Below are 27500 nucleotides of genomic sequence, written 5' to 3' on the forward strand. Positions count from 1 at the left end.
TATGTAGGAAGGACACTGGCCAAGGGCAACAAAAATCTAATAAAAAAATGCCCACTGAAATGCCAGTCCCATAAAAGGGTCAAAGCAGTGGTAAAAAATTGGTGGATAAGTGTCTTGAAACCTCCCTCTTGAAGGAATTCAAGTCGTAGGAAGGTGGAAATACAGAAGCAGGCAGGGAGTTCCAGAGTTTACCAGAGAAAGGGATGAATGACTGAGAATACTGGTTAACTCTTGCGTTAGAGAGGTGGACAGAATAGGGGTGAGAGAAAGAAGAAAGTCTTGTGCAGCGAGGCCGCGGAAGGAGGGGAGGCATGCAGTTAGCAAGATCAAAAGAGCAGTAAGAATGAAAATAGCGGTAGAAGACAGCTAGATATGCAACATTGCGGCGGTGAGAGAGAGGCTGAAGACAGTCAGTTAGAGGAGAGGAGTTGATGAGACGAAAAGCTTTTGATTCCACCCTGTCTAGAAGAGCAGTATGAGTGGAACCCCCCCAGACATGTGAAGCATACTCCATACATGGATGGATAAGGCCCTTGTACAGAATTAGCAGCTGAGGGGGTGAGAAAAACTGGCGGAGACGTCTCAGAACACCTAACTTCATAGAAGCTGTTTTAGCTAGAGATGAGATGTGAAGTTTCCAGTTCAGATTATAAGTAAAGGACAGACCGAGGATGTTCAGTGTAGAAGAGGGGGACAGTTGAGTGTCATTGAAGAAGAGGGGATAGTTGTCTGGAAGGTTGTGTCGAGTTGGTAGATGGAGGAATTGAGTTTTTGAGGCATTGAACAATACCAAGTTTGCTCTGCCCCAATCAGAAATTTTAGAAAGATCAGAAGTCAGGCGTTCTGTGGCTTCCCTGCGTGATATGTTTACCTCCTGAAAGGTTGGACGTCTATGAAAAGACGTGGAAAAGTGCAGGGTGGTATTATCAGCGTAGGAGTGGATAGGACAAGAAGTTTGGTTTAGAAGATCATTAATGAATAATAAGAAGAGAGTGGGTGACAGGACAGAACCCTGAGGAACACCACTGTTAATAGATTTAGGAGAAGAACAGTGACCGTCTACCACAGCAGCAATGGAACGGTCAGAAAGGAAACTTGAGATGAAGTTACAGAGAGAAGGATAGAAACCGTAGGAGGGTAGTTTGGAAATCAAAGCTTTGTGCCAGACTCTATCAAAGGCTTTTGATATGTCCAAGGCAACAGCAAAAGTTTCACCAAAATCTCTAAAAGAGGATGACCAAGACTCAGTAAGGAAAGCTAGAAGATCACCAGTAGAGCGGCCTTGACGGAACCCATACTGGCGATCAGATAGAAGGTTGTGAAGTGATAGATGTTTAAGAATCTTCCTGTTGAGGATAGATTAAAAAACTTTAGATAAGCAGGAAATTAAAGCAATAGGATGGTAGTTTGAGGGATTAGAGTGGTCACCCTTTTTAGGAACAGGTTGAATGTAGGCAAACTTCCAGCAAGAAGGAAAGGTAGATGTTGACAGACAGAGCTGAAAGAGTTTGACTAGGCAAGGTGCAAGCACGGAGGCACAGTTTCGGAGAACAATAGGAGGGACCCCATCAGGTCCATAAACCTTCCGAGGGTTTAGGCCAGCGAGGGCATGGAAAACATCATTGCGAAGAATTTTAATAGGTAGCATGAAGTAGTCAGAGGGTGGAGGAGAGGGAGGAACAAGCCCAGAATCGTCCAAGGTAGAGTTTTTAGCAAAGGTTTGAGCAAAGAGTTCAGCTTTAGAAATAGATGTGATAGCAGTGGTGCCATCTGGCTGAAGTAGAGGAGGGAAAGAAGAAGAAGCAAAGTTATTGGAGATATTTTTGGCTAGATGCCAGAAATCACGAGGGGAGTTAGATCTTGAAAGGTTTTGACATTTTCTGTTAATGAAAGAGTTTTTGGCTAGTTGGAGAACAGACTTGGCATGGTTCCGGGCAGAAATATAAAGTGCATGAGATTCTGGTGATGGAAGGCTTAAGTACCTTTTGTGGGCCACCTCTCTATCATGTATAGCACGAGAACAAGCTGTGTTAAACCAAGGTTTAGAAGGTTTAGGACGAGAAAAAGAGTGAGGAATGTACGCCTCCATGCCAGACACTATCACCTCTGTTATGCGCTCAGCACACAAAGACGGGTCTCTGACACGGAAGCAGTAGTCATTCCAAGGAAAATCAGCAAAATACCTCCTCAGGTCCCCCCAACTAGCAGAGGCAAAACGCCAGAGGCACCTTCGCTTAGGGGGATCCTGAGGAGGGATTGGAGTGATAGGACAAGATAAAGATATGAGATTGTGATCGGAGGAGCCCAATGGAGAAGAAAGGGTGACAGCATAAGCAGAAGGATTAGAGGTCAGGAAAAGGTCAAGAATGTTGGACGTATCTCCAAGACGGTCAGGAATACAAGTAGGGTGTTGCACCGATTGCTCTAGGTCATGGAGGATAGCAAAGTTGTAGGCTAGTTCACCAGGATGGTCAGTGAAGGGAGAGGAAAGCCAAAGCTGGTGGTGAACATTGAAGTCTCCAAGAATGGAGATCTCTGCAAAAGGGAAGAGGGTCAGAATGTGCTCCACTTTGGAAGTTAAGTAGTCAAAGAATTTCTTATAGTCAGAGGAGTTAGGAGAGAGGTATACAGCACAGATAAATTTAGTATGAGAATGACTCTGTAGTCGTAGCCAGATGGTGGAAAACTCGGAAGATTCAAGAGCGTGGGCACGAGAGCAGGTTAAGTCATTGCGCACATAAACGCAGCATCCAGCTTTGGATCGAAAATGAGGATAGAGAAAGTAGGAGGGAACAGAAAAGGGGCTACTGTCAGTTGCCTCAGACACCTGAGTTTCAGTGAGGAAAAGAAGATGAGGTTTAGAAGAGGAGAGGTGGTGTTCTACAGATTGAAAATTAGATCTTAGACCGCGAATGTTGCAGAAGTTAATGAAGAAAAAGTTGAGGGGGGTGTCAAGACACTTAGGGTCGTCGACAGAAAGGCAGTCCAACCTGGGGACATTTATGGACACCTCCCCAGATGGGGACTCCGAGGCTGGTGTAGGAGTCGCCATGATTTTAAAATTTTTGAGTGAAGGGTGTGTGTGTTATTAGGTGCTTGTAGTTTTGTGTGGAGGAAGAGAGTTGTCTTTAGAGGGCAGGCTGTGACTGCCCCCTTGTGTTGTGAGACACAAAGGGAAACGTTCAGTGAGGTCACAGCTGAGTTTAATGATAAGTTCACAGCACCCCCTGAACAGTGCTTTAGACCTCACTGGGAGTAATTATCGTTTCGGCAGGTGTCTACTGCCTCCTCCTGGCAGGTTACCAAGGATGACTTAGTGGTGGGGCATATGAGGCAAATGCAATGCTGCTAGAGTGAAGTACAATACTGTTTCCTTATGAGATAACACTGTGCATGAAATTTCATATAATTTTCAAATCAGTACAGTCCCCTCCACTTCCATGTTCATCACTTAGCACTGCCAATGTTGTGAACCACCTGCTTTCACTCATACCTCAGACAAATCTCATCAATCCCTCCATCACCCTCCCTCTTACTCATAACGAGTGGAACGTGTCTTGGATGTAAGTCGAATCAGGTGCAGTGGTTCACAGCAGACAATTCACACACTGGCAATGCTAAGTGATGAACATGGAAGTAGAGGGAACTGTACTTCAAGCTGGCTGAAGTTCTGGCTATTTCACATTCATATAATATATATGGAGATAACTAGTAATCATAAGGCAAAGTGTGCCATCATAATGAAGCAGCAACCTCATTGTGCACTGCTGTGCTAAACCCAATCATGTCATCTGCTCATTTCCATTAGTTATAGTCAAGATTCCCTTCTGTGGTAGGAAGACACATAAAGCAGCAACCTCATTGTGCATTGTTGTGCTAAACCCAATCATGTCATCTGCTCATTTCTGTTGGTTATAGTCAAGATTCCCTTCTGTGGCAGGAAGATACAGCCTCACTGTGCACTTTACAGCTACCTTGAAAAAAATACTGCTTCTTTTAGAAAAGGTAACTGAGAGGGGTGCAGTGAAAGGAGAGGGAATTTCTCTTCAGTATTTTTGTTTCTACAATAAGACAAGGCATCTTGTATGTGTCTTGACCTGGCTACCCTCTTCAAGGAGGATGCCAACCAGGTGGAAAGATACAGGTGATTAAGACCATATGAAGTAGCCTGTTTTAAGCAGCTTAGGTTTGTAAGTTGCTGTGGATGGAAGAATATGTGCATGAATGAAAATTAGAATGAATGATGCAAGAAAGGTGTAAGGAAGACTGAAAACTGTATATATATATGGATGTATTTTACCTCCAATAACTGCAAAGAAAACTTTTAGGATGGGGTATTAGTGGTGACTATATTTAATGAAACTGAAACATGAGACTCAGAAACCAAGGAGAGAGGGAAAATGAATGTCACTGAGATGAGATATCTGAAAAAAAAAAAGGTCCTATAACTCACATTATCAATAAGTCAATTTATACAAATGAAGTACCACAAGGATTCAAAGAAGCTAGAGTAAAACCACAGTACAAAAAGAATAACAGACAAGAAGTCAGTAACTACAGACCGGTTAGTATCCTTAATATAATATCTAAAGTACTAGAAAGAGCTGTTTATGATCAGTTATCAGATTACCTTAAAGCAAACAATATCATTTATGAATTTCAATCTGGATTTAGAGATAGTCATTCCACAGATACATGTCTGATTCATTTGTTAGACCTACTAAAAACTAATATATCGAAAGGGGAGTATACAGGCCTAGCTCTCCTAGATCTGCAAAAAGCATTTGATACTGTTGACCATCATATCTTGTGTGAAAAATTAAGCGCAATGGGTGTAGAGTCAGTGGAATGGTTTTATTCTTATCTAAGTGGAAGAAGTCAAATTGTGAAGATAGATGAACATTGCTCGGAAACCAGAAATGTATCCTGTGGGGTACCACAGGGAAGCATTTTAGGTCCACTCCTGTTCTTATGTTATGTAAACGACATGAAAATCAGTGTCTCGTGTAAACTTTTGCTATATGCAGATGACAGCATTTTGATTGTGTGGATTGTTCCACACAAAGATGTAGATTTTATCAAAAATAGACTAAGAAAAGAACTTGAATCATGTAACACCTGGATGATAAATAACAAGCTGTCTTTGCATTTAGGAAAGACGGAAATTATGTTAGTTGGATCAAAAACAAAATTAAAAAATGTAGATGATTTTAATATAACATGTTTGGGTCAGGACATAAATGGAGTAAAATCAGTAAAATATTTAGGAGTTCAATTGGATCAGTGTGTTTCAGGGGAGCTAAATTGTAATCAGATAATCAAGAGGATAAATGCAAGGTTAAAATTCATGTACAGACAAGCAAAAGACCTTGATCAAAAAATTAAGAAAACCTTATGTAGCTCTCTAATTCAACCTCACTTTGATTATGCATGTTCCTCTTGGTACTCTGGACTGAGCAGTAGATCTAAAAAACAACTACAAATTTGTCAAAACAAGATTATTAGATTTATTTTAGGTTTAGACCCTAGATCTCATATAGGACAAGTGGAGAGAGAAAAAGTAAATATGCTTAGTGTCAAGAATAGGGTTAAAGAATTAAAATTAAGCCATGCACATAATATCCATAACAACAGAGGACCAACATATCTAGCAGAACATTTCCATAGGAAAACAAATACCCACACAATTAGGACTAGAAACAATGATTTAAACTTTGGTATGTCAATTGCAAAGGGTCCCTCAGCACATACCTTTTATCATACAGCCATTAAAGACTGGAATTCATTACCAAAAAACTTACAAAACATACAATCCAAACACCTGTTCAAAACATCTCTCAGGAAATATTTACAAGATGAAGAAAGAGCTGCTGAGTCAAATGATTTTACTTATTATTAACCATGATAGTCTTAGTGAAAATACATTGTAATTTTAAATTTTGATTTTATGGATACAGTTGGCAAATAATTTTAGGGTCTAGTATTTCTGTGTACCAGAGTTAAGTGTATAGTGATTCCTGTGCTGCCCGCCCCATCTTGCTGCATAAAAGGGACCCTACTGGAAATAAGTTGCTAAACTTTAGTAGGCTATCCTGGATGAAGAATCTATATATGAAGAGTATGTCTGGAGTAACACATAAGGATTGAATAATGAGTCAGTTGTGAACAATGAAGTGTGAAGGATAACTGGTGTGGAAAGAGAATAGGCTGACTGAGTAGAGCAGAAAGTGTAATGACAATAACATGCCTTCCCTTTGGAGCATCAGAAAAACACTTGAAAAATATATCTGAAGGTGGGACAAATATTTCTACCATGAGGTATAAAGTGCAGTGCCTTGGACATCAGGACCATAAGCAATTCCAGTCCCAAACAATTTGAGGGGCTTTATACCTCCTATCACTAATGGTTTGGGCATGCTGAGAGGAAGAACAGGGCTAAGTGGTGAGGATGTGTGAGGTGTAAGGCTGAGAAGAGAACCAGAAATGAAATGGACAGATGGTGTGAAGAGCATCATATGTAAGAGGGATATCTGTGAAACAAAGAAGAGGTCATGTTTATTAGTGATGAATGGAGAACCGTCATGAATGCACAAACAGAGATGCTGCATTAAGGATCAGATCAAGAGAAGGATCTTTTCACCACATATCACTCCAGAATGTTACACTCAGACTATGGATATGAAGCCACTGAAAGTGGATACTTCCTTTAATGTCTCCCATACAGAGGCTACAGCTCTCCTTACAACAAAGGAGAATCAAATGTCTCCAGCAGTTCACCATGAGAAAGCAAAGAAGAGAATGAGGAAGTAGATTTTAATGTCGTGATGGAAGGAGTACCAGACTTGAAATTGGCTCATTCTATCAGGAGTAAGGAACAAGCCAGGAGCAGCCAATTTCAGCATCAAACGAAGCCAATCCTCCCTTTCCAAAATACTAAGTTAAGATCAACCTTGTCATCTGCATCTGCCAAGCAGCACAGACTTCACTCTTTCTGCAGGACTCTGAATCATGAATCATTAATGAAAGCAAGAGAGAGAGAGAGAGAGAGAGAGAGAGAGAGAGAGAGAGAGAGAGAGAGAGAGAGAGAGAGAGAGAGAGAGAGAGAGAGAGAGAGAGAGAGAGAGAGAGAGAGAGAGAGAGAGAGAGAGAGAGAGTTAGCTAGCTTATGCCTTGATCCAAACCTTCAACACCAAGATATCCAAGAGTATGGAGCATTACCAATATCTTCAGCAGATTGTCAATGTGCCTGAGACACTAGAAGAGGTATTTATGAAGAAATCTAAGCATTAATAGGTGAACTGACATTCCACGAGACCATACCATACTCATTCTGATTAAAAGACCCTGCAACTGTGCATCACAGACATAAACAGGCATTCATGAGCATACATTTGAGGTCAAGGTAAAATTGGGAGCACAAGTTATAGCTGCACATGACCTCATCTCCGTGTACACCACTGAAACTGAGATGGATTATATCCCTTACCCAAGGACACAGAGGTAAGGGATATTCAAATTTCCATAGTTTACCTTCCCCATGCTTCCACAGGTAGTCTTTACCAACCAATCCAAAGGATGACAAATGGGTGAACTATGCATCAACTGCCCCAGCCCTGATTCAAATCAGGGCCCACAGATTCGTAGTCAAGTACACGACCCACTTTATCATGGAGGCACAGTGTCAGCTAATATATGAATAGCTACACAATGAATGCATCCTTTTTTTTTCTCTCTCTAAGATGGTAAAACTTCAGTCAACATGAGATGCTACTGTTGCAGAAATGACCATGTCTTTATAACTGGCCAATTGTGAGCATTTACTTAGCTAAGACAATATTAAATTGTTAGATAGTACATCATATTCTTGTCTCTCTACATAAAAGAACATTAGTCAGCTTAAGGCACCACTATCACAGAAATGGCCACCTCTTAAAAATAAATGAAAGAATGCACACTAGTTTTCACCAATGCTAATTAAGTATTGATGACTAAAGCTAATGATCACCAAAGCTTACCTGTCTCAGAGTCCACAGTAAAGCCCAGTTGTAGCCAGAGGTTGTCCTCGGGTTTCTCATCAATGGTGGTGTCACTCTTGGGCTGAAAATATTAAATAATCTTAGTGAAACAGAACACAATGAAACAGAATAAAATACCTAATCTGCAATCCATACATTGCAAATTTTGTTTGAGTATTGTGAGTCTCACAAATTTGACAGGACATATGAAAATAAGTAAAACAGAACACAGTAAGACAGAATAGAATGCCTGATCTCCAATCCACAGGTTATATAAGTAAAACAGAACACAGTAAGACAGAACAGAATGCCTGATCTCCAATCCACAGATTATATAAGTAAAACAGAACACAGTAAGACAGAACAGAATGCCTGATCTCCAATCCACAGATTATATAAGTAAAACAGAACACAGTAAGACAGAACAGAATGCCTGATCTCCAATCCACAGATTAGAGGTTTTGTTTAAGTATTGCAAGTTTTGTGAATTTGTGGATGATATAAAAATATTAAACAATCTCAGTAAAACAAAACAAAAAATACCAAAGTATTCACACTATACAAGTGTTGTCTGAACATTGCAAGGTTAATGAATTTGACAGGAAGGAATGAAGGACATGAAAATATTAAACAACCTCAGTCAAATAACACAATTAAATAAAATAAATTACCTAATCTCTAATAAAGCCAATAAAAAGGTTTGTTAATGGATGAATGACATGAAAATATTAAACATCCTCAGTAAAATAACACAATTAAACAATAAATGACCTAATTTCTAATAAGCCCAATAAAAAGTTTAGTTTGAGCAATGCAAGTCTCATGCATTAGAAAGGAGGGACTGTAGAACATAAGATGGAGAGAATGATATAGGGAAAATAATGAAATAAGCTCAAGGAAGGCCTTATAGTGGCATAAGTGAAACACCTTTCTTAGCTCTCGGGTTCTGAGTCACTAACTCTGGCAAGTGCCACAATTCTGCCCCCTTTATGTGCCCTCCGTCATATTCATACGGGTACCTACAGTCAATAATTCTGCAGAGGCAAGTTTATCATTGTACTTGCCCTTAATAACATCAGCTAGAGTATGAACACTTATAGACTGAAGGTCTGGGTGTTTCCCAATCTCAAGGATAGGAAGCAACAGAGCCTTGGAGAAGTCACCAGTGAGATTCTCTTCACGTTTATAACTTTTGTTTAAAGCCTTCATTATAGAGACATGAGTTTCCGAGTGGCAACAATTCATCTCTGGGTCAGAGGATGACCTGAGTGGATCCAGTTTCCTGAGTTTGGTCTCCACAGTACTGGCACCCATTTCTGAATGTGATCGTTCTATGGGATAAATGTGCCCACAGTTGGAACCATGGTTGTCTGGTGATAAGCTGATTGAAAATTCAGTTGAGTCAAAGAGGCTGGACCGAGGCGTGTCACAAGTACTGGAGGAGAGTGAGAGTCATCGGCATGGAGTGCCAGAGAGGGTGGTGTAGTGTGGGGACACAGCCAGGTTAGACTTGGGTGAGAAGTTATCATCACTGAACTGAAATGACTTACACTCTCTTCCCTGCAGCACATTGTCATACAAGTCTTGGGCATTCATGGTAGTAGTGTTTCTTCTTTGCTTGTGCAGCTGTGCTTCTTTACCTACTCAGGTGTTCAGATCCAGTAATTCACTCCTGTCCGAGTTCTGCAAGTTCTTGCTGTACATTCTTGTCCCTTGAAAGCAACATTGCAATTAAAACTAACATAACAAAAGTAACAAAACATATTTGTACAAGAGTTGAATAAAATCATGATTTAAAACAAATAAAATAAAAAATCTATTTACTTGATTTACATCAGATTTTTCATATAAATCAATTCTTTTATTACAGGCAAAGCAAAGTTTTCTAAGGAGATTGTTGTTTCATTTTGAGCTGCCTGATCCAGCCCAGCTCAACTATAACACTATTCAAACACTAATATCTCTTCAACAACATAGCCGATTGTAACAAAATTTGCACCATATGACAACACAACTCTATCAATTTTATATGATATAGCTTTCATCTCTTCTATTGGCTGAAGTCAAAGGGTAACTTGTAAAAAGTAGAAGAGTGTCAAAATTGGGATTTTGTAAACCAAACTTCAGTTTTTGCAGGTTTTCATCAACTTTTGTTTGTCTCAACAAAAGTGGACACCAATAAACACAAAATGAAATTTCCTATCCAACAGTACATAGCACAACCATTCGACTCTTGCAATGTTTTTTGCTAGAGTGATCTGAATATTAGTCAAGTGCACAATCTGCAGGGTGCTTCCACTGTTTCATTACTGACAGCTTTGCTCGTCAATCGCCTTCCAGGCACTTTACTGGTTTAACCTTTATAGGGTGGATGGTGTCTATAGTTGATGCAATGTAGAGGCAGGTGGCTTCTATAGTTGACCTATAATTTCAAATTTCAAATTTTCCAAAGTTCACGGTGGCAGAAGATTGAAGAGGAAGAATTGATAAGTGTGATGCTATTACATGTTAAGTAGTTGATCAAAGCAGAGTTGAGAAATTGATGGAACATGACCTATTTTCACTGAATTGTCAAAACCAGCCCAGGTTGGAGGGGTGTCCATGAGGGATGTTCCTGTCCTTTAGGGGTTTAGGGGTTGTTCCAGTAACTATTTGTTTCAGTCTTATGAGGCCATTTTCTTGTATCAAACTTGGCCAGTGTTAAATGAAACTGTACTTTAATATACATTACCCAAGAGGAGTTTTTCACATAAAAATCATAGCTTAATCAGATCTGTTAGGTTAAAGTAACTATACATAAATACAAAGAAAAAGAAGTGGAACTCCAATCAAACATAAAAGTACAATAAAAAAAAAAATAATATATATATATATATATATATATATATATATATATATATATATATATATATATATATATATATATATATATATATATATATATATATATATATATATATATATATATATATATATAATTTAAATCATTAGATATTTGACCCAATGTAACATTTCAATAATTTTGGATACAGTATATTTAATTTTGATTTAAATAATTATTTTTTACTATAATTTAAATAAGCTTAAATAATTTGACTTAAATCAAACCTACCCTGTCATGCACGTCACAACAAATTTTTCCTGCCATCACCTAAGTGAATAATGTAGTTATTGTCAGTAACAGCCCCCCAAAAATAAGAGGAGATGCAGGACCAAGGAAATATGTATATACAAGATGCCTTAATCACATCCTAGCTTAGCTTCCTCTTGTCCCCTCTACTCCCCTCCCTTGCCTTACCCTCCCACCTCTGTCCTCCCATGCTGTGTGATCAATCAGGCTAACAAACTCCACCCATGCAATACAATGGTGCATAAGTGGACACAATGCCACTCAAAGGATGGACTCATAAATCTCATGAAGTATAATGACAGGTTTAGTGAAATTTCATGTACTACAGGGAGTGTGTCAATGCACTGTGCTGTTCATCTGCATTCACCTGTCACACCACGAACCACACAACAGTCACACCACACCACACACCACACAACCTGTCACACCACCACGTACCACACCCCACAATACCTCAGCCACACCAAACCTGAAGCAAGTCTAGGCCTCACCACACCACACGCCACACTACACATAAACCCACAACACCTTAGTCACACCACACCACACTTACACCAGATCTCGGCCCCACTATACCTCAGTACACCACCACACCACACACCACACATCAAAGAACACCTGACCACAGCACACCACGGAGGACACCACACTTCGCTTCAACCAAGCCACGTCAGTCTCAGTAATCCTACGCTGCAGACTCATTCCTCACTCAACTTTACCCAAGCTACTTAACAAGATGACCAACATGATGCACTGACACACGAAAATCAAAGTATATAAGAGTCGTATAACACTAATCATCTCTGGTTATGACGAGAAAACGGCCGCGTGGATCAACTCTGTCCTCTCATAACATTAGCAAGTGTTCCTGAAATATTTCCTGTCAAGGGATACTTATCAAAACTATCAAGCGCTTATCTATCATTGTGGTAACCTACGACAACAGCTCACTGAAACTTAGAAAGATTAATTATATCACCGGCAGCAGCTCCTTCCCACGTCATCTCTTTTTGGCCAAGAATCAGTTTTCTTTAACCCTCCCTAACTGACTGGCGATCATTCTATAAGTCTTATCTACGATTACTATAACCTACGACAACAGCAAGCTTATTAAAACATGAAAAATAAAAATAAAAATAAAAATAATTATATAACCAGCAACAGCTCTTACCCGTCCTCTCATTCTCTCTGTGGCAAAGAAAAGTTTGACGTTCTCCAAACGTCTTCGATTGAATATTTAAAAACAATATACCCACGGGATCGGTCAAAAACTATCCACCTCTTACTATACTGACGAATATGTAAAAATGTTTAAATACATCATGTGATGAGTTAATAATAAGGGCCTAAAGCTTCAATAGGACAAAGTCAAATGAACGATTAAATTTAAATTATGAAGTGACTCAATCCTTATGTGTTTCATATCTTTAAGTAATGGTTCGAAACTATGAATTATAGTTCTTTTTTGAGACTGGAATTAATCCATCACTATTATCTTTCCTTTTGTCTTACATGCAACGCCTCACTCAAGGCCATTCAAAATCAGCTGGGTCTCTCTCTCTCTCTCTCTCTCTCTCTCTCTCTCTCTCTCTCTCTCTCTCTCTCTCTCTCTCTCTCTCTCTCTCTCTCTAAGTATTCAGGCCAACATCGTAGATAATTCTAAATGAACTAACAAATAAATAAACCATTATAATCATACCAGGCAATATATATATATATATATATATATATATATATATATATATATATATATATATATATATATATATATATATATATATATATATATATATATATATATATATATATATATATATATATATATATATATATATATATATATATATATATATATATATATATATATATATATATATATATATATATATATATATATCAACAAGTATAAGAAATTAAAACCACTTATTTTTCACCCAAACCTATAAGACAGAAAAACCGTAACATGAACACGTTTATAAAGGATAAAATCTTAGCAGAACACACTTTGAAGGAATAAAATCGTACCCCAGAACCACATTTCCTGAAGTATTTCACATCAGACGCCAGCGGAGGGGCAACATTATAAATAAATAAATAAATAAATATATATATATATATATATATATATATATATATATATATATATATATATATATATATATATATATATATATATATATATATATATATATATATATATATATATATATATATATATATATATATATATATATATATATATATATATATATATATATATATATATATATATATATATATATATATATATATATATATATATATATATATATATATATATATATATATATATATATATATATATATATATATATATATATATATATATCTTGACACCCCCTTCAACTTTTTCTTCATTAACTTCTGCAACATTCGCGGTCTAAGATCTAATTTTCAATCTGTAGAACACCACCTCTCCTTCTGAACCTCATCTTTTCCTCACTGAAACTCAGGTGTCTGAGGCAACTGACAGTAGCCCCTTTTCTGTTCCCTCCTACTTTCTCTATCCTCATTTTCGATTCAAAGCTGGATGCTGCGTTTATGTGCGCAATGACTTAACCTGCTCTCGTGCCCACGCTCTTGAATCATCCGAGCTTTCCACCATCCGGCTACGACTACAGAGTCATTCTCATACTAAATTTATCTGTGCTGTATACCTCTCTCCTAACTCCTCTGACTATAAGAAATTCTTTGACTACTTAACTTCCAAAGTGGAGCACATTCTGACCCTCTTCCCTTTTGCAGAGATCTCCATTCTTGGAGACTTCAATGTTCACCACCAGCTTTGGCTTTCCTCTCCCTTCACTGACCATCCTGGTGAACTAGCCTACAACTTTGCTATCCTCCATGACCTAGAGCAATTGGTGCAACACCCTACTCGTATTCCTGACCGTCTTGGAGATACGCCCAACATTCTTGACCTTTTCCTGACCTCTAATCCTTCTGCTTATGCTGTCACCCTTTCTTCTCCGTTGGGCTCCTCCGATCACAATCTCATATCTTTATCTTGTCCTATCACTCCAATCCCTCCTCAGGATCCCCCTAAGCGAAGGTGCCTCTGGCGTTTTGCCTCTGCTAGTTGGGGGGACCTGAGGCGGTATTTTGCTGATTTTCCTTGGAATGACTACTGCTTCCGTGTCAGAGACCCGTCTTTGTGTGCTGAGCGCATAACAGAGGTGATAGTGTCTGGCATGGAGGCGTACATTCCTCACTCTTTTTCTCGTCCTAAACCTTCTAAACCTTGGTTTAACACAGCTTGTTCTCGTGCTATACATGATAGAGAGGTGGCCCACAAAAGGTACTTAAGCCTTCCTTCACCAGAATCTCATGCACTTTATATTTCTGCCCGGAACCATGCCAAGTCTGTTCTCCAACTAGCCAAAAACTCCTTCATTAACAGAAAATGTCAAAACCTTTCAAGATCTAACTCCCCTCGTGATTTCTGGCATCTAGCCAAAAATGTCTCCAATAACTTTGCTTCTTCTTCTTTCCCTCCTCTACTTCAACCAGATGGCACCACTGCTATCACATCTATTTCTAAAGCTGAACTCTTTGCTCAAACCTTTGCTAAAAACTCTACCTTGGACGATTCTGGGCTTGTTCCTCCCTCTCCTCCACCCTCTGACTACTTCATGCCTCGTATTAAAATTCTTCGTAATGATGTTTTCCATGCCCTCGCTGGCCTAAACCCTCGGAAGGCTTATGGACCTGATGGGGTCCCTCCTATTGTTCTCCGAAACTGTGCCTCCGTGCTTGCACCTTGCCTAGTCAAACTCTTTCAGCTCTGTCTGTCAACATCTACCTTTCCTTCTTGCTGGAAGTTTGCCTACATTCAACCTGTTCCTAAAAAGGGTGACCGCTCTAATCCCTCAAACTACCGTCCTATTGCTTTAATTTCCTGCTTATCTAAAGTTTTTGAATCTATCCTCAACAGGAAGATTCTTAAACATCTATCACTTCACAACCTTCTATCTGATCGCCAGTATGGGTTCCGTCAAGGCCGCTCTACTGGTGATCTTCTGGCTTTCCTTACAGAGTCTTGGTCATCCTCTTTTAGAGACTTTGGTGAAACTTTTGCTGTTGCCTTGGACATATCAAAAGCCTTTGATAGAGTCTGGCACAAAGCTTTGATTTCCAAACTACCCTCCTACGGTTTCTATCCTTCTCTCTGTAACTTCATCTCAAGTTTCCTTTCTGACCGTTCTATTGCTGCTGTGGTAGACGGTCACTGTTCTTCTCCTAAATCAATTAACAGTGGTGTTCCTCAGGGTTCTGTCCTGTCACCCACTCTCTTCTTATTATTCATTAATGATCTTCTAAACCAAACTTCTTGTCCTATCCACTCTTATGCTGATGATACCACCCTGCACTTTTCCACATCTTTTCATAGACGTCCAACCCTTCAGGAGGTAAACATATCACGCAGGGAAGCCACAGAACGCCTGACTTCTGATCTTTCTAAAATTTCTGATTGGGGCAGAGCAAACTTGGTATTGTTCAATGCCTCAAAAACTCAATTCCTCCATCTATCAACTCGACACAATCTTCCAGACAACTATCCCCTCTTCTTCAATGACACTCAACTGTCCCCCTCTTCTACACTGAACATCCTCGGTCTGTCCTTTACTTATAATCTGAACTGGAAACTTCACATCTCATCTCTAGCTAAAACAGCTTCTATGAAGTTAGGTGTTCTGAGACGTCTCCGCCAGTTTTTCTCACCCCCCCAGCTGCTAACTCTGTACAAGGGCCTTATCCGTCCATGTATGGAGTATGCTTCACATGTCTGGGGGGGTTCCACTCATACTGCTGTTCTAGACAGGGTGGAATCAAAAGCTTTTCGTCTCATCAACTCCTCTCCTCTAACTGACTGTCTTCAGCCTCTCTCTCACCGCCGCAATGTTGCATCTCTAGCTGTCTTCTACCGCTATTTTCATGCTAACTGCTCTTCTGATCTTGCTAACTGCATGCCTCCCCTCCTTCCGCGGCCTCGCTGCACAAGACTTTCTTCTTTCTCTCACTCCTATTCTGTCCACCTCTCTAACGCAAGAGTTAACCAGTATTCTCAATCATTCATCCCTTTCTCTGGTAAACTCTGGAACTCCTTGCCTGCTTCTGTATTTCCACCTTCCTATGACTTGAATTCCTTCAAGAGGGAGGTTTCAAGACACTTATCCACCAATTTTTGACCACTGCTTTGACCCTTTTAAGGGACTGGCATTTCAGTGGGCAATTTTTTTTCATTAGATTTTTGTTGCCCTTGGCCAGTATCCTTCCTACATAAAAAAAAAAAAAAAAAATACACTAGAAAGGAGTGCAGAATATATAGGATCGTGTTCTGAAACACTTCTATGCCGCACCTCCACTTCTTTCAAAGGCTCTAGTTGAAATTACACGGGTTTTTAATGTTTTTTTTTTTTTTTTACCGTTTTAGTGACAGATTAAGGGAATTTCTACATTATTAAAAGGAGAAACAGCCTTGAGAACCCGGCTAATTACCTCTGTGGCCTTTAAAAATAGTCGCAGAGAGAGAGCAAAGCGTTTCTGAACACGGGCCATACTCGCCTGTACTACACTACACGATCAGAGTCATCCCGGGCGTGTGGGGAGGGCGAGGCTGGCCAGAGCATCATCACCCAGCCTGTCACCGCCACTCACCACACCCGCTGCACCACGCCGCTGTCACTGCCACTCACCACAGCCGCTGCACCAGACACGATGGGATGAACATATTGGATCCTGAGCGCACGCGCGCGTGTGCGTGTGTGATCTGACGCTCAATAAAGTTATCTGTTTGTCTATTTATCTATCCGTCTAGCTGTGTGTGTGTGTGTGTGTGTGTGTGTGTGTGTGTGTGTGTGTGTGTGTCCATCTAGCCACCATCTACTTATTCAGCGTAACTGAAGTGTTTGACGGCGGGGGCGTCCAATGGTACACTCTCTGGATTGGATAGTTTGTTGTGCGTACATAAGCCGATTAAGAAAGAAAGGAAGTAAGAGAGAAAAAAAAAAGTAGAAAGAAAGGGATTTAAAAAAAACAGACTGAAGTAAAGAAAAAAGTAAGAAGCAGAGAAAGAAAGTAGGAAGAAGAGACGATGGAAGGAATAATGGAAAACAAAGAACAAGTACACACTAAAGAGACGAAGAGGAAGAAAAGAAAACAAGACGAGACGGAAGATATCAAGAAAATAAGGAAAGGAGACAGACACGGAAGAGATAAGAAAGAAAGGTAACAGATACGATAAAAAAAAAAAGCGGATTTCTAAAGATAATACAGATGAGTTTGATCTCAAAGCCTCGGGATACGAACTCCCTGAAGCATTCCAATCCCTTCCTGTGAGTTTCGAAAGCCCTAAATCAACATCAAACAATTCCAACCTTTGCTCTGCCTCAGTGGCGGAGCGGTGAGCGCCTCTAGCCACACACGTGAGATACTGGGTTCGAATCACAGCCCAAAAGCAGGATTCGAACAAGTAGTAATGGTTTAGTTATGCACCTGTCTGGCTCACCTGGCTGATTGATTAGGTGACTGAGTGTACGTGGGATAGGAAGAAAACGTAAGAGTGAGTTTACCTGTCATGCAAACTTTGGAACTCTCTGCCTTACTCTTACTCTGCCTCTTCTCTCTTTTTTCCTGTCTGAAGCTCGCATTTCAAAACGTTTTGGTGTTTTATCTTTACTTTTAATAGACTGTAAATTGATGTCATTAGCGTTTCCAAGGGTGTTATTATGATTCTAGTTGATCTCGTACTTCAAAATTTTTTAGTGTCTTATCTTTACTTACAACAGACTGTAAAAGGATGTTATTAGGGTTTTCAAGAGTGTTTTCATGATTTTAGTGATAGATTAACGAGTAGGAAAAACACCCTTGAAAACCCTACTAGTCATCGCTGTGGCCTTAGAAAACAGCCCCAGCGAGAAACAAAGCGCTTGAGGATACGGGTCTTGGACAGTTTCAAAGAGGAGCATCAAGGCGCCTCCAGACACGGCTGAGGAAAGGAGGAAACACGTAAGTATACCTCCCTTAACTCATGATTCGAGGCACCGAGACATTCATCTGAACCATTAATCTGTTTACTACGCAGTACTACTAACTATTTATGAACTTTACGCATTCATTAGTTAGTTGGAATACAGCAAATAAAGATGTACTTGTAGGGGATGAGTAAGTAGATATGATTTTTAACCCGTCAATATAAAAAAAATAATAAATATAAATAAATAAATAAATAAATCATGGTAAAGTTAATCAAATCATCTAATGATAAACAAAATGAAATTAAACAGATGTCTTGGTACAGAAGGAATCTCTCTCTCTCTCTCTCTCTCTCTCTCTCTCTCTCTCTCTCTCTCTCTGGAATCAAACCATCGTCTGATCACTAGCACAACACGTCTTACCAGCTGAGCCAGGAGGACCACTGCCATCACCACAGCACGCATGGACTTAAGAGAGATAGCCATAGCTGCCGGCCACCCCACAAGAGTGCCGTGCCATGGTAGGGGGGGGGTGGCGGCAGTAATGGCAGCACAAAGGCCCACGCCTCCGGTCATTCAGTCAGGAGGCCACACGCTCGCCAGGTGTCTGGAAACCACTGCCTTACCTGTGCCCGGGACGAGACGCCCCTGCTCCAGACACTGCATTCCTGATTAAACGTTTTGTCGTCCTGCCTCGATTGCTTTCACCAAATCATTCCCAACCGAACGCCACAATCTGGAGCGTTCGGAATGGTTAGGAAAACTGCCAGATTCACCAGCTGACTTAATTTTACACACACACACACACACACACACACACACACACACACACACACACACACATAAATAAATAAATAAACTTGGTATACTATAAAAAAATCTTTACGTCATTTTATGTGTTATCAAGCCAACTAATAAAGTGTTAGAAATATGTTTAGCAAGCATCATCAAGTAGAGAACAAGACCCATGGCAAAACGAGCTGACTACTAAGCACAATCTCGGGTGTGGGATATACCATTACCTTAGAACGAATGCTGTTTTACCTCCCTGTGTAAGTTTAGTTTATCCATTCAAGTTACACAATTAACATACAGCTTTGCAAATCGTGGCACATGTGAAAGAAACAACCAAGCTTTGATGCCAAGTCTCAGCAGGACACTGGTGAAGATGGTCTGTGTACATCGTGTTTCCCAGCGTCTTCAGTGTGCCCTGATGGAGGTTATTGTTTTATTCATCTTTTTTTTTTTCAACGGTGATTTTTTTTATGGTTTTGGAAGTAGTTTAACAAGGAAATTACATCACAGTTAAGATAAATATTGACGAGATCCTGTCTAATCATCTCTGTAGGGTTCGAAAAACAACGAATTTTACGACCTGTCCGTCATCCTCTCCTGTCTTCCCTTCCCTTCGTCGGCCGAAAAATTATCCTGCTACACAACCGATTAATTTCACAACCTTTAATCTCTTTTTCTATCAATTCTTATCTTCCAGTTCATTTATGCACCATCCCTTCCTCTCTTCCCTGCCTTCTATCATCCGAAAGAATATTTCTCTATTTTACTTTGCTAACCAACCTTCTTCTTTGCTATTCAGCCTTCTATTCTGCTATCCTGTCTCTTCCACTCGTAGTTAGTGAAGGACAGTTACACATACAGCTTAGTCAGGACCTTAAGATCTGTTGGTGTTTGTCTTCGTTCTGCTTTGCTTATTCAGCCCTCTACTTTCCTATCCTGTTTTTTTCGTTAATAGTTAGTGTAGGATAGTTATACATACAGCCTAGTGAGAACTTCAAGGTTTGTTGCTGTTTGTCTTCCTTTGTGTTCTCTTGTGATTTCGTAGCTTTTTACCTGGTGAGAGAGCGAAGTTTTTTAGTATATGGGCCCAGTTCAGGTGTCTCTCTGGGTCTCCATTAGCAAGAGGTGATGGGCTGGACTTTCCTTTTCTTCCCTCTGCTTCTGGATGGCCGAAGAGGAAGGTTCATCCGAGTGAAAACTAGCACACTCCACTATCTTGCAACAGAAGACAAGACAAGACAAGACAAGAGTATCATTCTATCTTGTTTGGTAGTAGGATAGGAAGGAGCGATTTGGTGTTCCTCAAGGACTATTTACTTTCCTTGGTGCTCTGCTACATGGTCGTGTCCTTGGAGTGGTGCAGAGGAGGTGTGCAGGCCATGACCCATATTCTTGAACGTCTTGGTTTCTTGCGAGGAGTGTTCTGAAAGACCACAGGGATGATTAGTCGGGTTCTCGTGGGTGTTTTTTTCAGTGATGCAGAATCACGAAAACTGCCTTGGAAAAATAGAATAACTTTTTTTTTTTTTTTATGTAAGAAAGTCTCTGGCCGAGAGCTACAGAAAGGCAGAAGGTAAAGACCTACTGAAGGTCCCAGTTTCCAAAGACCAAGGGAATTGTCCAGAATTAAAGAAATGTCTTGAAGTTTGCATGAGCTGTTGTTACTCTGGAAGATAAGGCGTCGTGACGTTTAAGAATGTGGTGTGTTCCTTAAAACATGGACTCCTCTTACCATGATTAACCCTTTCAGCGCCGTGGTATGAGTTTCATTATATTCTGTATACAGTTTAGTGGTTTTATCAAGTTTTGGATGACCATTTTTATAATCAGGTTTAGTTTGTTATTTGCATAGTTATGTCTTCACGTTTTCATCTTCATTAATAACGGATTATCTTTTGAAGGCGAAAAATTGTAGACAGTACTGAATGGGTTAAAAGCAAGTCCCCAGTAATACGTTGAATGATTCATGGTTTGCAGCGCTACACAGGGAGGAACAGGATCGCATGTCTTCAATCAGTAGCTGCTGCCGAGGCCACAAAACCACACGACAAACAGAAACAGCAACATTGTAACGTGACGCGGCATTGTGGCGGGAGTTCTCTCTTTCCAACGGCTTTCAAAGACTTTGCTTTAATCGGTTTTAATAATTAGCTACGTCTTGTTTTTCCGCTTTCATATTGTAACTCTACACCAGTGATTCTCAATCACAGGTAAATCTATCTGCTGGCGGCTAAAAGAATCACTGTTGTATTTCTGATGACTGAATAATAATTTCTCTTATAATTTCGGATAATTCATTTGAACTACTTTCTGGCGACTGGCACCCTTAGTGGGTTTTTTCTTTTTATTTTCAGATCCTTTGTTGTCCTTGCCCGGAGCCCCTCTTACATAAATTGATAAATTAATCAATATGTAAATAAAAATAAATAAATAAATATTTCTCTTCCTATTTTCTCCACCGTTATGATAAATAGCTCCACATTTTTTTTTTTTAAGGAAGTAATGGGGGCAACTAACAAAATACGTCAAGTGGAGGAGATAAATGATGGAGGAAAGACTGAGCATACTAGGCCTGTCTCTTATCTTATTACTCTCCCGTGCATTTATAATAGTTCATGTACGGGAGTAAGGGGACAAAGCGGAGGAATACATTAGGCAGCAAGTATCAATGGCGAAAACACTGAAAAAAAACCATAACAGCACTAGGTAGATTGAGGAACACCACACACACTTCAACACTTCAACACCTCAACACGCCACGGTCCTACTGAGAGAGATGAGTGAAGCAGCAAATGAGACATGACGGAAAGGTACCAGGGAAAAAAGAAAAAAAAATGAAGATACACATGAGTAATAGAAGAGATGACAGCACATACACAACCCTGAGGAACACCACTCACAACAACCCGACAACTTACGGCCCCTTTGAAGGACAGCCGCCGCCCTCACCACCGCGACAGATCCACAGCACCGCGACCCTGCAAATGAGACACGACGGGGAGGTAAAGAAATGATGGACATGAATAAGGGAAGAGGTGACGGAACATAACCCTGAGGAACACCGCTGATAACTTGCCTTTTAAGAGTAAATAGAGGCCGCCCTCAGGTCCGCGACAGCAATAGGGGCGGGGAGATAAGGGGCGAGGCGTGCACTGAACACAAAGAGACGTGTGTGGAGAGAGAGAGAGAGAGAGAGAGAGAGAGAGAGAGAGAGAGAGAGAGAGAGAGAGAGAGAGAGAGAGAGACTGTGTGTGTGTGTGTGTGTGTGTGTGTGTGTGTGTGTGTGTGTGAAATGTACACGAAAAAACAAACAAAAAAAACGAATCAAGGAAGTGAAGAGCAAAGGAGAAGAAGGGGGAGGAGGATGGGGAAGAGAAAGAGTAGAGTGAGGAGGAAGAGGAAGAAGTAAAGAAGAGGATTGAAGTGAAGAAAAGGAAGAGAAGAAGAAAAGAAAGTGAGAAGAAGGATTTGAGTAAAGAAGAGTAAAGTAAAGAAGAGTAAAGAGAGTAAAGAAGAGGAAGGGAATGAGAGTAAAGAGAAGAAAGAGAAGAGAGGCTTGGGTGATCATGTTTGCTTGCCGTCCTTCCTTGCCTCTAATGCTAGGCTCGGTGTAGTAGCAGCAGCAACCCGGCCCGTTGGCAGGGCAAATCGTGTCCTACCTGCCCAACAACAACAAGAGAGGTAGGGAGTAAGGGGAAGGGAGGGAGGGAGGAAGAGAAACAGAAATAGAGGAATGAGAAGGAGGAAAAAGAGAGGTAGCGAGAGTGAAGATGAGAGAGGGAACGAGAAATAGAAAGAAAGCTAATGGAATGAAGACGATGAAGAGAGAAGGAGCAAAACGGAGAAGAAAAGAGAGGTACTCGAGTGAAAAAAGAGAAATAAAGACGGTAGAATGAAGAGCAAGACAACAAAGGTAGCATGACTAAGGAGACGGAAAACAGTGAAATATGCAAGAGATACTGAAAAATAAAAAAAAAGTCAACGTTTAGTCATGCATCTTCTCAACCAGTCAGCCAGTCAGCCAGTCACCCAGCCAGCCAGCCAGTCACCCAGCCAGTCAGCCAGTCAACCAGTCAACCAGTCAGCCAGTCAACTAACCATCTATTCAACTAACTATCCAGCTAGTCTACCAGCTAGTCAGCCAGTCACCCATTCAGCCAGTCAGCCAATTAACCAGCCAGTCAACCAGCCAACCATCCAACCAACCAACTACTCAACCAGTCAGCCACCCAGTCAACCAGTCAGCCAGTCAACCAACCAGTCAGTCAGTCAGTCAGCAACTCAGCCAGACAACCAGCCAACCAGTCAGTCAGTCAGTCAGCCAGCCAGCCAGCTAGCCAGTCAACCATGCAGCCAGCCAATCAGCCAACCAGCCAGCCATCACCACCTCGATAGAGACGTCTGTAAACACTGCAGCGCCAAGAGTAATGGAGATCACCCGAAAACACGTTAGTAGAGAGCATGAAACGAACATCTTCCTGTAATTACCGAGGGAGTGATGTACGATAACTACCCTCCGCGTAAGATATTCACTCCCGCCCCGCCCCCTCGCCCAGATCCTATCACGGGGCCCTTCAATAGACTGGCTGCGGAGGACGGACGTAAGGAATGTATGTATAGGACTCCCGAAGCAAGACTAGGATTAATCATAGTGGAGTTAGCATTACAGCGTCCTGTGAGGTGTTAGGTTAGGTTAGGTTAAGTTAGGTTGCGTTTCTTAATGTTTAAAATGATCTTATCTGTTTTACTTGTGTTTTTTTTTTGTTTTTTTTTATTATTTTGTATTTATAGTAGTGCAAAATAATTATTGTAAACTAAGACAACAATTTTTCCTGATGTTTATTGTATGTGCAAATGGTTTGTTGGTGGATATATCTTTAATTGTTGATGTTATTATTATTATTACTATTATCATTGTTATTATTATTATTATTATTATTATTATTATTATTATTATTATTATTATTATTAGTAGTAGTAGTAGTAGTAGTAGTAGTAGTAGTAGTAGTAGCAATGTCATTATTACGTTAAGTTTGATTACATTACGTTACGTTAGACTAGGTTACATTTCGTTAGATTAGGTTACGTTCAGTGAGGTTACTTAAGGTTTAGGGTCTCCTCTACTGCCGGGGGCGCTGCAGGAGGGTGTAGGGAAGGTTCGGCGCGGTTTGCTTCATACTGTATCCTGCTCAAATAGGAAAGTTAGAAATGCATGAGATCTTGGCTTCCTGAGGCCGTGGTTTGTAGGATACGATCTCTCTCTCTCTCTCTCTCTCTCTCTCTCTCTCTCTCTCTCTCTCTCTCTCTCTCTCTCTCCTGGCTTCCCTCGAGAGTCAGAACCTTTTTTTTTCAGTGAATTACTTTTTTGTTTGACAATTTGTATTCGTTTAGTCATTTTTGTTTTGTTTTGTTTTTTCTCTCTAGATTTTTTATTTTTTTATAGGGTGTGTACGTACATAATCTTACTCCCTCCCCATCTCTCTCTCTCTCTCTCTCTCTCTCTCTCTCTCTCTCCTCTCTCTCTCTCTCTCTCTCTCTCTCTCTCTCTCTCTCTCTCTCTCTCTCTCTCTCTCTCTCTCTCTCTCTCTCTCTCTCTCTCTCTCTCTCTCTCTCTCTCTCTCTCTCTCTCTCTCTCTCTCTCTCTCTCATTGGCGGAAAATACGTTGGTAAATAAAAAAAAAAAAGAAAAAAAAAAAAAAAAAAAAAAAAATATATATATATATATATATATATATATATATATATATATATATATATATATATATATATATATATATATATATATATATATAGATCATAACAGATAAAAAGAGAAAATCGAAAAAATATACAAAAGAAAAATATGAGAGAGAGAGAGAGAGAGAGAGAGAGAGAGAGAGAGAGAGAGAGAGAGAGAGAGAGAGAGAGAGAGAGAGAGAGAGAGAGGTGGTGAAATTAAAAGAATAAACAACCATAAACTTGAGAGAAAAAAAACTGAGAGAGAGAGAGAGAGAGAGAGAGAGAGAGAGAGAGAGAGAGAGAGAGAGAGAGAGAGAGAGAGAGAGAGAGAGAGAAGAGGGAAATAAGGTATAAAGAAAGAAAATGAAAGTTCACAAGATGGATAATGGCAGTTTTTGTGAGGAAAGATATGGTACAATAATTAGTGATAAGAAATAGGGCAAGAGAAAGAGAGAGAGAGAGAGAGAGAGAGAGAGAGAGAGAGAGAGAGAGAGAGAGAGAGAGAGAGAGAGAGAGATGTGAAAGGAAGAACTTAAATTAAGAACATAGAGCAGAAATAATGTCTAACCCAGCGAAGAAAACGAGAGAAGAAGGAATGGTGAAAAGGATAACTACGGTATTTTTTTCAAAAGTTCCGAAATAACTAATCAGGCTCATAAAAGTCTTTTCCCCACTGGTAATGCGCAATATTTACTAAACCATCACTGGAATCTACAAAACACCCTTAAAACAACACCAGTAACTTCCACTAGAGCCTGTTAAAAGGAAAAGAGGTGAAAAATGGAAGGAAATAACAAGTAGGAATTGAATGGAAAGTGAGGCGAGTGTTAGGTATAAGAAAGATTGTGAAGATCAAGAACGCGATGAAAAAGAGAACTGTGAGAGGTGTAAGACTCAAAGGAAGACCAAAAATGAGATGAGTGGACGGACGGGGAAAGAAAGGATGGAAAAACTAGGAATGGAATAATTAGACAGTCTGAAGAAAGTAATGGATACAAGAGCAAGGAAGAGCAGTGAAAAAGATAACTGTGAGAGGTGTAAGACTAAAAGGAAGAAAAAGGGCCTGAGGGATGAGGAGGAGGAGGAGGAGAGATGGAGGAGTTGTGGGGGTGAGGGATGTGTGTGGTAGAGAAGTGAGGACGAGCGGAGAGAAACTTCATGCAGACGACATACTGAGTGAGGGTGAGTGAACGGAAGATAGGAAGAAGAAACAAAGAATAAGACAAAAGAAAAAAAAATGCCTGAAAAAAAAAAAATGAAAATGAAAAGAAAGACTGAAAAGAAAAAAAAAATGAAAAGGAAAAGAGAAGTTTGTTTATAATTTTAGCTCATAGAATAACTGCACACAATTACATCCTTTACAGCCTTTAGTATATAATTCGAACATTAAAAAGCAAAACAGAAAAAAATTGCAGTAAACGAAAAGAAAAGCTCTTTAAATTAATGAACCATGAATTAATGAATGAATGAGAGAGAGAGAGAGAGAGAGAGAGAGAGAGAGAGAGAGAGAGAGAGAGAGAGAGAGAGAGAGAGAGAGAGAAGAGCTTCCAATGCTTACAAAAAAAAAAATCATAAATAAATAAAATAACACCTTCAGCATCTATTACTACTACTACTACTACTACTACTATTACTACACATACTACCACTACAACAACTACAAGCAATTTGTTCTTACCGAAACACACGTATATACTAAAATACGTTTTTTTTTTTTTTTTACCACCACCACCACCATCACCATTAACAACAACGACAACAACAACATCAACAATCACAGATAACCACAACCACAGTCGTACATATTCCCAGACAGCAATTAGGGAGCGATTCAGCGGGACCTAATTGGCCCTGAGAACCACCACACGCAGGCTGGTGGTGGCTCGCTCGGCTTTTTGTCCTGCTTACGCATTTATTTATTTCCTCCGCGTGCCTCCTGTGCCTGGCTTTTTTCCCGCCTCCGTGACTAATTTGTCGTGATGTGGAGTTGTGAGGTGACGTGATGGGGGCGTGTGAGTGATGTGTATGTGTGGAGAGAGAGAGAGAGAGAGAGAGAGAGAGAGAGAGAGAGAGAGAGAGAGAGAGAGAGAGAGAGAGAGAGAGAGAGAGAGAGAGGGGGGGGGGGGGAGGGGGACGCTCAGATGAACACTAAAAAGCTTAACTTCTTTGCTTAATGTAGTCACCCACTCTCTTCTTATTATTCATTATTGATCTTCTAAACCAAACTTCTTGTCCTATCCACTCCTACGCTGATGATACCACCCTGCACTTTTCCTCGTCTTTTCATAGACGTCCAACCCTTCAGGAGGTAAACTTATCACGCAGGGAAGCCACAGAACGCCTGACTTCTGATCTTTCTAAAATTTCTGATTGGGGCAGAGCAAACTTGGTATTGTTCAATGCCTCAAAAACTCAATTCCTCCATCTATCAATTCGACACAACCTTCCAGACAACTATCCCCTCTTCTTCAATGACACTCAACTGTCCCCCTCTTCTACACTGAACATCCTTGGTCTGTCCTTTACTTATAATCTAAACTGGAAACTTCACATCTCATCTCTAGCTAAAACAGCTTCTATGAAGTTAGGTGTTCTGAGACGTCTCCACCAGTTTTTCTCACCCTCCCCCCCAGCTGCTAACCCCCCCCCCCACCAGCTGCTAACCCAGCAACAACACCATCCATTCCTTTCCTGTCTTCTCCACTCTTTCATTCCTATCATGCCCTAACTCAGTCAGTATCACTTGCATCATCTCATTCCTGTCTCTGGCATACTTCACACACTCCAGCACCACATGTTCCACCGTCTCATCCTCTCCCATGTCACACA

General features: G+C 40.2%; 2 protein-coding genes across 9 annotated transcripts in view; both read right to left on the reverse strand.

Moving 5' to 3' along the window:
* LOC135098403 (uncharacterized) overlaps window positions 1–18911 on the reverse strand; it is a 64961-nt gene extending 46050 nt beyond the window's left edge. For 2 of the 6 annotated variants that reach the window (XM_064000732.1, XM_064000737.1), the window contains exons 1-3: window positions 12317–12457; window positions 9566–9727; window positions 8016–8097 (exon numbers count right to left, since the gene is read on the reverse strand). In XM_064000732.1, the coding sequence (XP_063856802.1) occupies window positions 8016–8097; window positions 9566–9607 (124 nt within the window). In that variant the 5' untranslated portion in view covers window positions 9608–9727; window positions 12317–12457. Of the gene's footprint in view, window positions 1–8015; window positions 8098–9565; window positions 9728–11698; window positions 11874–12316; window positions 12458–18581; window positions 18763–18784 lie in introns of those variants that run through there. The other 4 variants (XM_064000734.1, XM_064000736.1, XM_064000733.1 and 1 more) reach the window with 4 other exon arrangements.
* A 380-nt stretch (window positions 18912–19291) lies between these two features.
* The window catches only part of LOC135098407 (uncharacterized), a 23407-nt gene continuing 15198 nt past the window's right edge, over window positions 19292–27500 (reverse strand). The window contains exons 7-8 of one of the 3 annotated variants that reach the window (XM_064000746.1): window positions 21872–21931; window positions 19292–20376 (exon numbers count right to left, since the gene is read on the reverse strand). In XM_064000746.1, the coding sequence (XP_063856816.1) occupies window positions 20267–20376; window positions 21872–21931 (170 nt within the window). In that variant the 3' untranslated portion in view covers window positions 19292–20266. Of the gene's footprint in view, window positions 20377–21871; window positions 21932–22277; window positions 22613–27500 lie in introns of those variants that run through there. The other 2 variants (XM_064000747.1, XM_064000748.1) reach the window with 2 other exon arrangements.

Source organism: Scylla paramamosain, unplaced genomic scaffold (assembly GCF_035594125.1).
Source record: "Scylla paramamosain isolate STU-SP2022 unplaced genomic scaffold, ASM3559412v1 Contig60, whole genome shotgun sequence".
NCBI classification, from domain to species: domain Eukaryota; kingdom Metazoa; phylum Arthropoda; class Malacostraca; order Decapoda; family Portunidae; genus Scylla; species Scylla paramamosain.